The 14,749-nt window shown below is 45.2% G+C and overlaps 1 protein-coding gene across 1 annotated transcript in view; it reads right to left on the bottom strand.

Moving 5' to 3' along the window:
* NKD1 (NKD inhibitor of WNT signaling pathway 1) overlaps positions 1-14,294 on the bottom strand; it is a 173,224-nt gene extending 158,930 nt beyond the window's left edge. The window contains exons 1-3 of the mRNA XM_061593989.1: positions 13,795-14,294; positions 13,608-13,640; positions 13,073-13,233 (exon numbers count right to left, since the gene is read on the bottom strand). Coding sequence (XP_061449973.1) covers positions 13,073-13,233; positions 13,608-13,640; positions 13,795-13,819 — 219 coding nt within the window. The 5' untranslated portion in view covers positions 13,820-14,294. The remainder of the gene's footprint in view (positions 1-13,072; positions 13,234-13,607; positions 13,641-13,794) is intronic.
* Positions 14,295-14,749: the final 455 nt, after the last annotated feature.

Here is a 14,749-nt window from a genome sequence, read left to right as displayed (position 1 = left end):
TAATGGCATTGCTATTGATATTTACTTGTCGCTTTTTACGCAGAGGTATCTCAAAGCAACGTACATAATAAAAATAGAAACTATGAAGAACATTAAAACCAAATATAAAAGCCAGCAATAAAACAAGGCCTGAAGCACTCATCCCAGTATTTTCAAAAGGAAAAAATCCTGCCCATCTAGGACTAGAACCAGTTGCTCTTGGGCCTGTGCATTAATGCCTCTCATGATGAACTACCTGAAAGCATAGTGGGGAGAACAACATTGCTCAAAGCTCCTCTTCTGACCTGGCTTGGCTGTAATTCCAGGTCACTCCTGAGTCTTTCCCTGGGCCGCCGCAGAATTCTGACCTTGCTTCTGTGACACTCTAGTTTTGCTCCAGGTGTCTCTACCTGTCCAACTTTCCCCCCTACTCCCTACCTACTTGTTATCCTATGAGCCTGCCTGAGCTGTACATATTAACAGCCAGGCAAGGTCAGGAGGAAGATGCTCAACATTCCATAGACCTGCTCCAGCAATCTTTCCAGCTCTGGCTCCAATCTTGTTGGTACTCGCATGTCAGCTGTATTGTATTATTACATTTATAGCCCACCCTTCCTCCAAGGAGCTCAGGATAGCAGATATTGTCGTCCCCTCCCGATTTTATCCTTGCAACAACCCTGTGAGGTAGGTCAGGCTGATAGACAGTGATTGGCCCAAGGTCACCCAGTAAGCTTCATGGCCGAGTGTGGATTTGAACCCTGTGCTCCCTGGCCCTAGTCCGACATTCTTAACCAATATACCACACCGGCTCTAACTGCACCACAGTGTTCCCACACACAACCTTGGTTGCCTACAGCCTTGGGTTCACACAGAACAGGAACTTCCAGAGACTCCAGGTCTAAACTACCCCAGTATCATTACCATCGTCCACATCATGTTTACAACATGTACTTGCAAGCTGTCTCTTGTGCACTCTCTCTTTTTAACCCCGAAGAAAGTTCAAGCATTATTTGGGCTTCTTTGCCAATATCCCAATTAACTATGCACCACGTCAAGTCTGAACTATCTGGAAAATGCACACAGATAAACATAGATCATCTCAAACCAACCAGCCCTGCCAAATGGCTTCCCAAACTCAACTTTAGCATATTTCGCAACACAAAGCATTTGGATTTATGCTTCCCCCCTCCCTCCCCTCGTATGTCAATTTAACCTCCAGCACAAAGCTTTAAAATGGTGCAAAGATGCCTAACACTTTCCATATGGCAATGGCACTGTGGCTTTTAATTGTACCAAATGATATCTCTCTAGGATAATTACCTTGGAATCCAGCTTTGTGCTACATGATTGGCCAGTTCACTAATCTCATCACTGCAATGCTCCTAATACTTTTAGAGACTCTTTGATGGCGAGTGTGTCCACACGGCATCGCTTCCAAACCAGAGATGTCAACATGCCCGATGCATTTTCTCTAATTAAATTATCTTTTTACAGCAGCCAAATGCCATTAGTCTGCCTCCCCCACCTTTTGATCATGCAAAAATTCGGGGAAATTTGTAACCACACTTGGGTGTATATGCAATAAGGAGACGTGATTCACTCTGTATAAATAGCAAAGAAAAACCTGACACATTGGCCTGTTCTGCCAGAATTTCTTCATGTCTACTTTATTTTATTTAGAACATAGAGCTGAAATAAAGTTTGAGACAGCTTTTTAATCTGAAAAAGCAGAGGTTTTTTCCATATGCAGAAAGGGAAGGAACAACAACAAAATACATTCTGGGAGAAAACCTAAAAGCTTTTTCACCCTGGGTGGGATGACCATGGCTGTGAGCATACTGGTCGCCTACAGCGAAGCATTTCCATTGGCCACACCTGGAGGGGGAAAGGGTTGATCTGCCAATCAGCTGCAAAATCTCTTTGAAGCAAATATTTTAAAAACCCACTGAAGCTGCTCCCACCAGGTTTTACAGTAAAAAGGGGTAGGATTTGACTAGTGTCATGTGCCCCCATTTCATAAAAGAGGTGGAGATGCACTGGAACCAGCAGAACAGTGTCTCTCCGCCCCACGTAGAGCAATGGCAACAGCTTTTCTGAGTTCTTTCTTGAACTAAGTGCTCCCACCACGCTGTTGGAACACGCATTGTTCGAAAAGGGAAGGGAAGATGGCAGCCTCCACTGAACAGGGTTGGGAATTTTCTTTCCCAACAATGCTTCTGGAACTATCCTGATATTTCATCTTTCAAACCAAGGCACTGCAGAAGAGTATGGTGTCCCATCATACTGTCCTTTGCAGCTATACCACCACTTGACTCCCTCCCCACCCAAAATCATCATGGTAAGCACTCACCCTGTTGCATTTTTATTATTATTATTTAGGATTTCCCCCATCGTCCAAGAACTGAGCCAAAAATCCTGTCCCACTCTGGTGGCTTACAAAGGGGAGGACATGAAAGAAGGGCACCATTTTTGGCCCAACACTAAATACAGATACAGCACAGAGCAATATATTATTTTAAGTACACAACAATACAGCAAGTAGCTGCATGCTCTATTACCCTGAGAAACACCCAGAGGGTCTCTTTTTTAAATTTAAAAATGTCTACCTTGCTCTATCTGAGTGTTTTCCAAATTTCTGTCTTCAGGAACCCCATTCCACATTAACTAATCGACCAAGGAATCCCTGGGCATTCATTATTGAACCACTGCATGTTGCAAAGGGTTATTGAGACATATTCTAGAGCAGGCATTCCCAAACTGTTATCCGTGGACCACCAGTGGTCCACCAGCTTCATTCAAGTGGCCCGCAGCGCGTGGAATTGTGGTTGAAGATAGCACAGCCATGGCTCTATATATTCACATTCAATTCTCATTTTATTTCGGTTGCTTCTTTTGTTTCTTATGCTGGATTCTATTGTATTACACTTTGAAGGCTATGGCGTTCAAAGTGTAACACAATAAAATACAATACATAAAAGAAGCTACAAAAATACATTTGAAACCCTGCAGCATCTAGCACAGTGCATTACAACATCACAACAAGCAAAACAAAAAATTAAAGTGGTCTGCCAAGACCCTCCCCAATTTTCAAGTGGTCTGTGGGGGGAAAAGTTTGGGAGCTGCTGTTCTAGAACTCATGCACTGCTCACCTGGGTCTACAGGACCTCACTGTTGCCCTGCTAGTTAGTTTTATCCTTTGTAGCCCACTTTCCTATAAAAATAATATACATCCATCAAAAACCACAGATACAGAGCAGTAAAACTCAGGGAAAGCATCCATAAAAAGAGCCAGTTAAAGCTAGCTTCAGTTTTAAAAAAAAAAGCTTTGCCAATAGGCAAAAGAAAAAGGTAGTAGGGTAGATCTCTACTGGAAAGGGGTTCCACATTCGCAATGCCACCAACAAAAATATCCTTCTAGCTTGCCTGATCTCATCATCATTGTCATTATTTATTAAATTTATATCCTACCCTTCCTCCTTCCAGAAGGAGCCCAGGGCTCCTGGGATGCTTCTCTGCCGCTGACTGAGGAATTCCCATACTCATGAGGATAGAGAACATAGCCTCCAAGCCTGACCTTAGACAAGATTTTATAGGAGCAAGCAGCTTCTGGGAATACCTGGATCTTAAACCATTTAGGTCAGCAGTGGAGGAACCAGTGGCTCCCAGGCCACATGCAGTCCTCTCCCCAGGCAGTACCTTCACTGGGCCTGCTCCACAACCTGCTCAAGTGCTTTTGCCTGGCTGGAATAAGTCATTGAAATGCGAGAATGCCTCTTGTTTACCCCGATGAAGAATGAAGAGATGGATGTAATGCATAAGCCTCTTACTTCGGCATGGCTGGAAAGTTAACTAATGTTCAAAGGTCAACAACCACATCCTTTGCTCCACCCACTTTTGGCCTTGGTCCCATCTGCTTTCAGCACATGGTTCCCTCATTTAGGGCTTTTCAAGGCCAACAACAGCATTTCTGATTGAGCCCGGAAACAAATGGGTGGCCAACGCAGATGAAATAAGATTAGAGTTATATGCTCCAAACTTTGGGATAGTAATTTGGCAGTACTATTTTGCCCGTGTGACTTCATGGTGTGTTCATGGTCAGTAACGATGAACATGCTGCATCATTCAGGATGATTCTCTGCCATTGACTGAGGAATCCCCAAGTTCATGAGAAACCTTGAATCTCTTAGAATGCTGTTTGAAAGCCCCTACTGCCCAATCCTGAAGACCCGAGAGGAGGAAAACCACCTTTTAAAAACATTATGGGAGAATAGAACTAACTATATACAGCAACTTAAAATTGTATCTGATTGCTGAAGTCTAATCTTTTTAAAATATCCATTTGCTTATAGCCAGTTAGGCTACCTCCAGGCAAGGAAACTTTACAAAAGTTCTATTTTGAAAAACAGAAATGAGGTCCTAGACACTCGGTGACAGGATTAAGTCATGCTCCGTTATGCACAGGGACTTACAGGTGCCAACAGTACTATATTTGAATATAGTCAAATGCATAGTGCTCAGTCCTTTCCTAAACACCATTTCCAAACATTTTATAAAGGAAGCATGCTGACGCACCATTGTCCTTCAGACATACTGTAACTTACTGGCATGTATATTTTCCACTTGGGGTATCCCATAAACATGTACAAAATGTAAAAGGGGAACAAAGGCTCGAAGCGAAGCTTGGCCGACCACAAAACATGGCACAACCATATCACATGATAGATGGGGATCCCCGTCACAAGAAGGGAGGTCTTGTATCATGTGAAACATTGTAACGCTACAACATGTAGAATAACCCACTTTTAGCAGATAACCTTACTGGGTGCTAAGGGCTGGCCAAAGACTTGTTGTCATCATTCATACTGCTATTGTTAAATAAGTGGGAATCAGAATCTGTACCAATCTACTGACTGTATGCCCCAGGGGAGAGATGGGGGGGGGGATACTGCTTATGTGTTTCGTTTCCTCTGCTGGAGGGTGGGCATATTTATGGGAGACTGTATTGTGGTCTAACAATTGTGAATTGATGCCTGCACAGCCTATCTGCATTCAGCGCCTTCTGTCTTCACCTTTAAACACCTACTGAAATTTTTTCTGTTCCTCAAGGCTTATGAAAGCAGTTAAGATGTCTTTTTGCAGTAGTTGACCTTGCTTTTATTGTATTTTTAATGGTTTTTATCATAAGTTTTTAGTTGTTGTAAACCGCTTCAATGCTTTTTGAAAGGAAATAGCGGTAAACAAATGTGGTTATAAATAAAATAATAAATAAATCGCCCAGTGATCTACCAGTAGACCCAGGTCTGTCTTCTGTTTTCCTCTTTGTTAGGACGGACACACACACACATACACACACACAGTGGACCACTTCTTTCTGGTGGGCCACCTAGCATCTTCTAGCGGATAGGATACTTGCAAAAAGATGCTGGCCTAAGAGGGGCTTGACCTGACCCCAGCAAGACATTCCTTAAATTCAGCAAGATTATACCTTGAGGATTACTTAACACCGATTTGTTATTGACAAAGCAAGGATACATATTTAGGATGTCTTAAAGAGAGCAACACAGAAAGCTTCTGCACAGAGAGTCAGCCCAGTGCTCCATTTCACCCAGCACTGCTCTCACTGACTGGCAGAGGCCTAGCCAGTTCTCTGGGGTTTCAGACAGGGGCCTTTCCCCACACCTATCAAAGACACCAGGGATTGAACTGGGAAAAGGTCCCTGAATGGAAAGGATATGCATTTCTACTGAGCTATGGCCTTTCCCCATATGGAAAGAAGGGTGCTTTTCTTGCTATTTGCTTTGTAAACTGAAAAACACACCAGCGCTTAATAGGAACATAGGTAGATGCCTAAGACCGAGTCAGACCATTGGTCCGTCCAGCTTAATACTGCCTACACTGATTGGCAGTGGTTCTTCCAGGGTTCAGAAGGGGGTCTCTCTCCCAGCCCTGCCTGGAGATGCTGGAGACTGAACCTGGGACCTTCTGCATGCAAAGCAGATACTCTACCACTGATCCTGGCAACCAAGAGGTCTTCTGTATCTTTAAAAGTTGTGCAAGGGGAAGGGAGAATTCCACCTCATGGTTTTTCCCATTACAGTGCTGCAAGAACACCTGCACTTGGCTGACTTTCTCCTTTCCTAAAGATACAGGATCAGTCTCAGGCCATGAACCTGGCAACCCTATATGTAACACAAAGCCATGGTTAATAAACCAGGATTAAGACACTGGGCCACGTTCAGCAGTCAAATTAAACCATGGCTTTACATTAGTGAGAACAAGGCCAAGATGTGCTTCAGGACTTGAGGATACAGCACAGGATTCAAAGGGCCACCCTGAGACTTCCACACATATGTACTTCTTTCCACACGACAGCCAAATTAAAATGACAAGTTTTTCAACACACCCTCACACCCACACACCCAAAGACACCAGTAAGACTGCAACATGCAAGGAAGAAAACTGGGAACATTTGCTCCAGCTTTGAAGATAAAAGAAAATTGAATTAAGCAAATGCCTTATTTAAAAGTTCCCCTCTGGCATAGAGCCAAAGGCTCAGTGTGGGGAGAAAACACTTATAAAATAATGTAGCTTTGGGGAAATAAGCAAAAACAAACAGCTGAATAAAGAACAGATAATCCATGCACAATGACAGGAACTTCTTCCTCAGCTGGCTTTAGAAACAGACTCTTTCTTCAAAATAGCAGGCAAGTAAAGTCTGAAAGTCTGAGTGAACTTCAGCCTCATGAAGTGTGTTTGCCACAGAAAGCAGATGTGGGGCATACGGAACTAACTGACACACACAGCTTGTCACGGGTACCACTAAATTATGCATAAATACCATTATGCACAAATAATAAATAATATAAATATATCGGGTTTTCCCCCTTCTTCCTGAATTTTGTAAAATTTATTCCCTCCAGCTTGCTAAGAAATTACCAAGCACAGCAAATAAACTCCTCGCAAGAGAGGCAATCAGGAGTTTTGTCTTCAGAACCAAGGATTTCTTCATCCAAATTGGTGTCATACACATGCAGCAACAAAACTGGCTTACACCATTGGTCCATTTAGTCCAGTACTGCCTGCTCTGACTGGCAGTGGCTGTTCAAGGTCTTAAGCAATGGTCTTTCCCAACCCTGAGATATGTTTAACTTAGGGTTTGTTGAGCTTATAAAACTGTCATTGACCCCACTCCAAATTCTTAGGAACATGAATGAAATAAAGTTAAGAAACAACAATATAACCATCAGCCACCATTACTAGGAATCATAAACAGTTAAAAATATATATCTTATTAAATAGAGAGGTTCCTCATTGGCAAGGGAGATGCAGTCTGTCTATGCCCAAGCCCTTTATTTCTGAGCCTCATAGTTCTTAATTAAAATTTTCACACTACTCCTCGTAAACTTCTCTGCCAGCCCTAGGTCCTTATTCATCCCCTGCACAATTCCATTGACCCCAAGGGGTCAGTACAATCTGCATCAGTATTGGGATCATTTTTAAATGTTTTATTGATTGCGTGTTTGCCAACCCAGGCTTCTGGGGGCGGGGGGGAAGGCAAGATAATAATATCAACCACTTTGAGAAATCCTAGATTAATTGAAGTTGCTAGAGGGAGGCTGAACCGGGGACTTAAAAAAAAAAAAAAAGCTTGTGCTCTACTACTGAGGTATGTCCCCCTCTTGCTTAGTTTTACAGTTTAGAATCACAGAGTTGGAAGGGACACCAGAGGCCATCTAGTCAGATCCCATGCTCAATGAAGGTGCCACCATGCATGTTGCAACTACAGCATCTCTGACAGACGGCCATCCACCCTCTTCCTAAATGCCTCCTGCAAAGGAGAGCTGACCAAATCCCAATGCAGTCCGTTTTCACTGACCAATAGCTCCTACTGTTAGGAAGTTTGTCTTAATGTTTAGCCAACATCAGCTTCCCTGCAAATTCAAGTCAACGGTTCCAGTCCTGCCTTGTCCTGCTCCATCTTCTGTGGGATGACCTGCAGATATTTGAAGACTGCTATCACACCATCACTTTTAACGTTTTCTTCTTCATGCAGAACATACCCAACTCTTTCAACCCTCTCTCACAGAACTTGGGTTTCCAGACCCCTCACCACAAGAACAGCCCTGCTGGATCAGGCCAACAGTCCATCTAACCCAGCATCCTATCCTCACAAGTGGCCAACCAGATGCCCACAGGCAGCCCAAAAGCAGGAACAGAGTGCATCAGCGCTCTCCCCTCCGACAGTTCCCAGCAACTGGCATTTAGAAGTGTGCTGCCTCCGACAGTGGAGGAGAAACTCCATCTTGTCAAAGCCCTTCTTAAAATGTGGTGTTCATAGTCAGACACAGTGCCCCCGATGGCGAGAACCCTGAGCAGAGGAGAGAAGCCAAAGCAATGTAGCGGAGCACACGTTCTGCATGTCATGAAGAACGGGGTGGATGACCTTTATTCCATCAAGGGCCACATACCCTTAGGACTAATCTTTGGGGGGGCCACATGCCAGTGTGGGTGGGTCCAGAAGCAAATGTAGGCAGGCCCAGATCCAACAGTGGGTGGGAGCACTTCCTTCCTCTCTTTTAGCCTTTCCCCCTTAGGGCTACAGGTTGCCCACACCTAGTGTAGATCCCTGGTGCAACCCTTGCATTGCCAGTTAAGAGGAACTCAGGTAGCAGGACTGGGAGAGAAATTTCACCAAGGTTTTGGACATTGCTAAACGGTCTAACGTAGTCACTCAGTACAACGAGGCATCATATATGTTCTTAGCCAATTAGGCGAGAGCCAACAAACTATTGGTTTTCTACTAACAGACAGGGCAAAAAGGAGGATCAAAGCTTATTCCAACCAGGAAACATTTATACCTCCATCCCTAAAGAAAAAGAAGAAATTGCAATGCTGTCATGAGAAGAACAGGACTTCAAAAGTGCCGAGCCAACCTTTCCCCAAACCAGGTGATGAAAAGATTACCCCTGCTCTGCTCATGGAGCCCTTCCACATGAACTTATTATTTCCAAATTGCTTAAAGCAAACTACATTAAAATTCCAGCATAATGTGGTGTCTACGCCTCTGCATGGCGAGTCAATCCATTCCCAGTTGCAGCAACATCCCTGTTTTTGAGCCAAACACTCCACATAACTTTAACTGATGCCGAATTCCTGCATTCTCTACTATTTAATAAATCATCCTCGCTTCTGATCAGGAGCAAAACTGAATGCAGATGTTTCAGAACGACACCAAATAATCACCAGTCTCTCAATTCCATCATATGCTTCAAATGGTCCACTCCAATAGAAGTTTATTCTTTTGAAATTCCTAGGAAGCTAAAGTGCGCCTTATTAGGCACCTTCAAAAAGTTTCCTCCCTGCACCACTTCCCTGTCCTATTAAATTAAACCCAAAAAGGTATTTCTGCAAAGGCAAATATATTTTTGGCATCCCTTTTTAGTCCATCTGCTCCTACTGTCCACCAAAACACCCATGAGTAAAGCTCCACTTTTAGCAAATTTGAACGGAGAGCCAGCATGGCATAGTGGTTAGTGTTGGACTACAACCTGAGAGACCAGAGTCAGGGGCGTCACTACCGGGGTGCGGAGGGTGCAGCCCGCACCCGGGTGTCACCATGAGGGGGGTGACACCCACAGCCGCCCCGCCCTGCGCCGTTGCCTGGCAAGGCTGCTCCAACTCCTCGGAGGTGGGTGGGCGGGCTGGCGAGCGCGGGAGCAACGTCAGCGGGGTGAGGGAGGCGCGCCAGTGTTCCCAGGCCTTCTCCGGCTGGGTGCCCCTCTGGCGCGCGCCCTCCCAGGGGCATGGACGGGGTGACTGGCCCCGAGTGCGCGCGTGCACGCAAGCCCAGCCACCTCGTCCATGCCCCTGGGAGGGTGCGCACCAGAGGTCCACACACCCCCGCACTCCCGCTAGTGACGCCGCTGACCAGAGTTCGAATCCCCACATAGCCATGAAGCTCACTGAGCGACCTTGGGCCAGTCACTGCCTCTCAGCCTCAGGTGAAGGCAAGGCAAACTACCTCTGAATACCGCTTACCATGAAAACCCTATTCATAGGGTCGCCATAAGTTAGAATCGACTTGAAGGCAGGACATTTCCATTTCAATGGAAACCAAAACCTGCAGTGAAGACCTTGAAGACACTTCGGAACTTTACTACAAACACATATAGGAGCTTATTCAGTTCACATGGCATAACGGTATTAGGAAGTAAATACAGAGCTTAGTTGCTTATTATGATTATTCAGGTAAATGTGCAGAGTTGAGGTGGTGAATTATGAGAACAATGGCAATGGATCCCACATGCCATCGTGGAATGGCTATTTGCACCAGGGCCCTTCTATATCAGAGCAGGTGCTCTACCAGTGATACATGTATGGCCCCAAAGGGCATCAAAAGGAGAGTTTAGAAAATAAGATCCCTTTCAGTCTTGTTGCATAAAACCACATAATTGGTTGGATCCAGTCCAGGAATTAGTCAGGGTGATGAATGTTGCAATCCTGTTCAAGTTTCATTGCATTCAATGGGACTTAAGGGTATGTAGATATGAATAGTACTTCACTGGAAGGGGAGAATAGTCCACAAAAACTTACGCCATGATAAAAATCTGTTAGTCTTTAAGGGGCCCACAACTCTTTGATGTGCTTAAATGTGCTCTTCCAATGATGATGTAGCAAAGATGCACAGACACTTGGTAAACAAAACTGGCTTTCTAACAAATGTTTAAGAATCTCAAATTAATATGAGAATCTACATATGCTATTGGCTAATAGTTTTCCCTAGCATTTAAACTACAATCGCTTACCTATTGAGTTGCTTCATACTTCCTTTCCTGAAAGATGGTGGATAGGAGTATATTACACATATCCAAAGTTTGACTCAAATAGTTACAGGGAAGGGAATATATGTATACAACCTACAAATAAGTTATACTGCTAAGAATCACATTCCTGTGTTGTCTCAATTTTAAGTGACAGCCTTCCAGAATAAACACAACAGTGATTCTCCAATTAATAGAATAACAATCAATATAGAGTGGTGGTGGTGGTGTTTTTTTCCACCTATGAGACCAACAATACTCATGCACTATTAAACAGGCTGGACAGCAACTTTTCCCCTTCACCTAATAAAGTCACCTTGATCAGAGGCTGCATTTGTTGCTCAGAGGAAAGGAACAAGTATGTTAAACTTGATATACACATACACTTTAATTATACTATGATTGCAAATAGCTACTCACCAGTTTACCTATGGTGAGACAGAGCTGCCTCCAGATGGCATGGCACATGACATTTACTAAAGATGACTTTTTTTATTCCAGACAGAAGTGATGAATACAAGTTCATTAAAATGAACGTGAACTAATAAGCTTGGAGGACGCATATACAAGACTACTTTAATCCATGATGGTTCAATTAAACATTCATCCCACTACCACAAAGGAACTTGCTTGCCTTGGCCAAACAAACAGTATGATAATCTTCTCCAATCAGCAGGGTGCAAACAAAGTGCTATCTTCTCTAATGACTCAGCAGTGTGCAAATGCCAACCTCCCCAGACTGCAAACCAAACAAAGTATAAACAAACCAAGACAAATATTCAAGTGCAAGAAATAAATTATCATATAGATTATGCCCAGAGGCTCAGGAACAGAATCTGCTATTACCAAAGGTGTTTTACAGTGCTGTCCAGATCATTCCAGCAATGTCAAAACACTGCTCTTCTTTTTGATTATCCATAAGTACAGTCTGAAGACAGAACTAAGTTTTGACACAACTGAACAAAGCCACCATCAGATCTGGAAAGCTGCGACCCACAGTTTTACCTTCTAGACCAAAAGAAGGGGGGGGGAGAAACTTTCTAAGACATCCCCCTGCTTACTATGAAAGGCTCTTCTCCACGTCTGCTTTTGAAGAGAAGAAAAAAGCAAACTCTAGATGTTCAGGAGAAGCTTTTTAAAAAGAAAAAAAACTCTGAAAATGCATTTGCAACCAACAAGTACCTGACTGAGCAAGGAAGCAGACTTACAGCCCACCCCCTGCATGCTTACTCATAAGTAAGCCCCACTGTGCTCAATGGGGCTCACACCCATTTAAAGGCGCAAAGGCTTGCAGCCTAAAGCAACACACAGTATGCAAAGGGCAGCATGAAGCTTGCTAACCTGCCCAACACATTTTGAACCTTTCTGGCTCCAATGTTTTAACCGTTGGCTAATTGGCACAAAACTTCCCTGGTTCCATCCCAACAATGGATGTTCTCAAGAAACATTCTGGAACTAGGATCCTCAAGTTGTCACACACACACACCAAGACCCTAGTGTTTTTTTGCCCCACAGCCTAGCTCTGAAGCAACTGGGACCAGGAAAAGGTGTCTTACATTAAAACAGTGGCCTGAAGGCATAATGGAGAATACCCATCAGCCTTTTTGCGCCCCCTTTATCCCATTTCCTTTTCAAGAAGTTGAAAGCGGGACAAAAAGACACTACTGAATGGGGAGGGGGGGCAGAGAAAACAAACATCGCTCCAAACGTGCTTGGAGACTCAGAAGGAGATCGCGCATGCTTAAGTAACCAAAAGCACAAATGGGACGCTCAGCACAGCCTTGTCAGAGAACATCCCGCTAAGAACTCCGCAGGAAGAGCAAGCTGTTGGGATATCTCAAGCTAGCCGAGATAGCTCAGGAGAAAACAGAAGCCAAGAAAACAAATGAAACCATCTCTCCTTTTCCTCTCTCACACACCAGGACTCTCCTCTTCTTGGTTTCTGAGGACTTTGACAAAGGACATTGGAAGGGAAGCGGGACTCCATTTGTCTATCACCTTCCTAAAGAACCACGTTCTTTGCAACCCAGAGAAGCCGGGCGACCGCCCATCCAGAGCCCAATGAAAACTCACAATTTCGGGAGGCACGGAATCAACTAGGAAGGCGACTCCCAGGACTGCAAATGGAAAGAAGTTTCTCTCCCCCCCCCCAAAAAAAAGAAAAACTCCAACGAAAAGAGCCTAGGATGGAGGTCCAGACTTATGCCTTAATGGCAGGAGGGAGAGAGGAGGAGGAAAGGCCGGCAGGCCAGAAGAAAGAACAGCGATCTTACCCTGGAGCCGGAGAGCCTGCAAAGAGCCCGGTGTTGGCAACCTTGCTGGAGTCCAAAGCTGCTGCCTCCGCTGCTCTTTCCACTGCCAGAGCATGTCTGCTTCACCATCCAGTCCTCCAGCCCTTTTCGTGCCAGGGAGGCGTTCGCAGCGAAACTATCACCTGGGCGATGGGGAAGGAAGCGAAGTCCAGATCAGGCACCATCGCCACGCTGGAAGTGATCCCCCTCCCCCCTCCAGCGTTCATTCCCGTGGCAATCGTGTCATTTTGCCCCAAGGGACCTGGCCCCAACCGTAACACCCCCTCAGTCAAAACATGAGGGAAGGAGGGGGGGAGAGGTCCGGAGCACAGAACCAGCACCGTGAGGACAGAACTCTTTGAGCATCCCCAGTCTGGTGAGAATCCCCACACACTAAAGAATCCTCGGCGCAAACTTTTTCTGTTCCGTTCTTTGTTTTTGGCTGGGGCCAAAAAGTTGGGAGAGGGGGAAAGAAAAAGGAAAGTTTCATAATAATGATAATAATCAAAAGCCTTACCTTCTGGGCTTTCTCGAGGTTTACAAACAGCAGCTAAGGAGATGGGGGGGGTGGAGAGGGCAGGATAAAAATGAGAAGATGGTTAGACCAGACTCTTATACACACATACACACGGTGCATTCCGAACAAGATCTACGGCCCTTCCTCCCCCTTTTCTCCTCCTTCTCAACCCTGCAACGGAACTTACCGTGTTTGGAGTGAAGTTTCCCCATCTCTCTGCCCGGCTCTGCAAATGCGATGGCATTGGAGGCTCGCTTCAGCCTTGAGCGACGGGCTGCATCGCCTTGTTTGTGGCTTCCCTTGCAACAGCCGCCGCCGCCACAACAAAAATCCAGCAGCTCCAAGAGGGTCCCTTCCCTTCTTCTCCTTTTTAGAAATCCATGTGCTCCGACCTTCGCCTCCCTCGTCGAAAGCGACCACGGGAGGAAAAAAAAAAACAGAGCAGGAAAAATGCGGTGAAGGACAGATACGCGCACATGCACATGCACATACAGCAGCAGCAGCAGCAGCAGCAGCTCTGAACTCAGCGCCCTCGCTGCGTCTCTCTCCTCTAGCTTCTCTCTCTCTTCCCAAAGACAGAGGCGGTTACAAAAGACCTGACTTCACCCACCGGGGAACATGATTGACACCTCATTGCGATTAGACCACTTGCAGGCAGCCTCTGGATTCCTATTGGAGCGAGGCGGCACATGAAAGGGAAGAAGGATCCTTTTGGAGTCTCCAAAAAAATAAAAGGGGCGGTGGCGGCGGCAGCTCCTTTGGTGTATTTTTATTTCCAGCCAGGCACAGGCAGCAGAGCTCAGAGCCGTAGAGGGAGGCCCCATTCCAGGGATGGCTCTCTTTTTGCTTCGCTTTCCTTATGTGGGATGTTTTTGTGGGTTGTTTTTGTGCTTAGCTCGTCCTCACACACACACACACGCTTTTCTCATCCCTTAATTCTTGCAACTTTTTGGAAAGCGGACCACCTCGCTGCGCAGTGCTGTGCGTTCCTCCTCAGAAGTAAGTTCCACTCAGTTCAGTGGGCCTTGAGCCCAAGTAAGTGGGTGTAGGCTTGCAGCCTTCAGTCTTATTGGGAGTAAGGCCCATTGAACCAGGTGGTGGGGCGGGGAAGTGTAGGTTTTTATTTATTCATTCATATTATT

This window comes from Rhineura floridana, chromosome 13 (assembly GCF_030035675.1).
Source record: "Rhineura floridana isolate rRhiFlo1 chromosome 13, rRhiFlo1.hap2, whole genome shotgun sequence".
NCBI lineage: Eukaryota > Metazoa > Chordata > Lepidosauria > Squamata > Rhineuridae > Rhineura > Rhineura floridana.
Note: the sequence above shows the minus strand (reverse complement) of the source record. Positions and strands in the feature narration are given on the sequence as shown.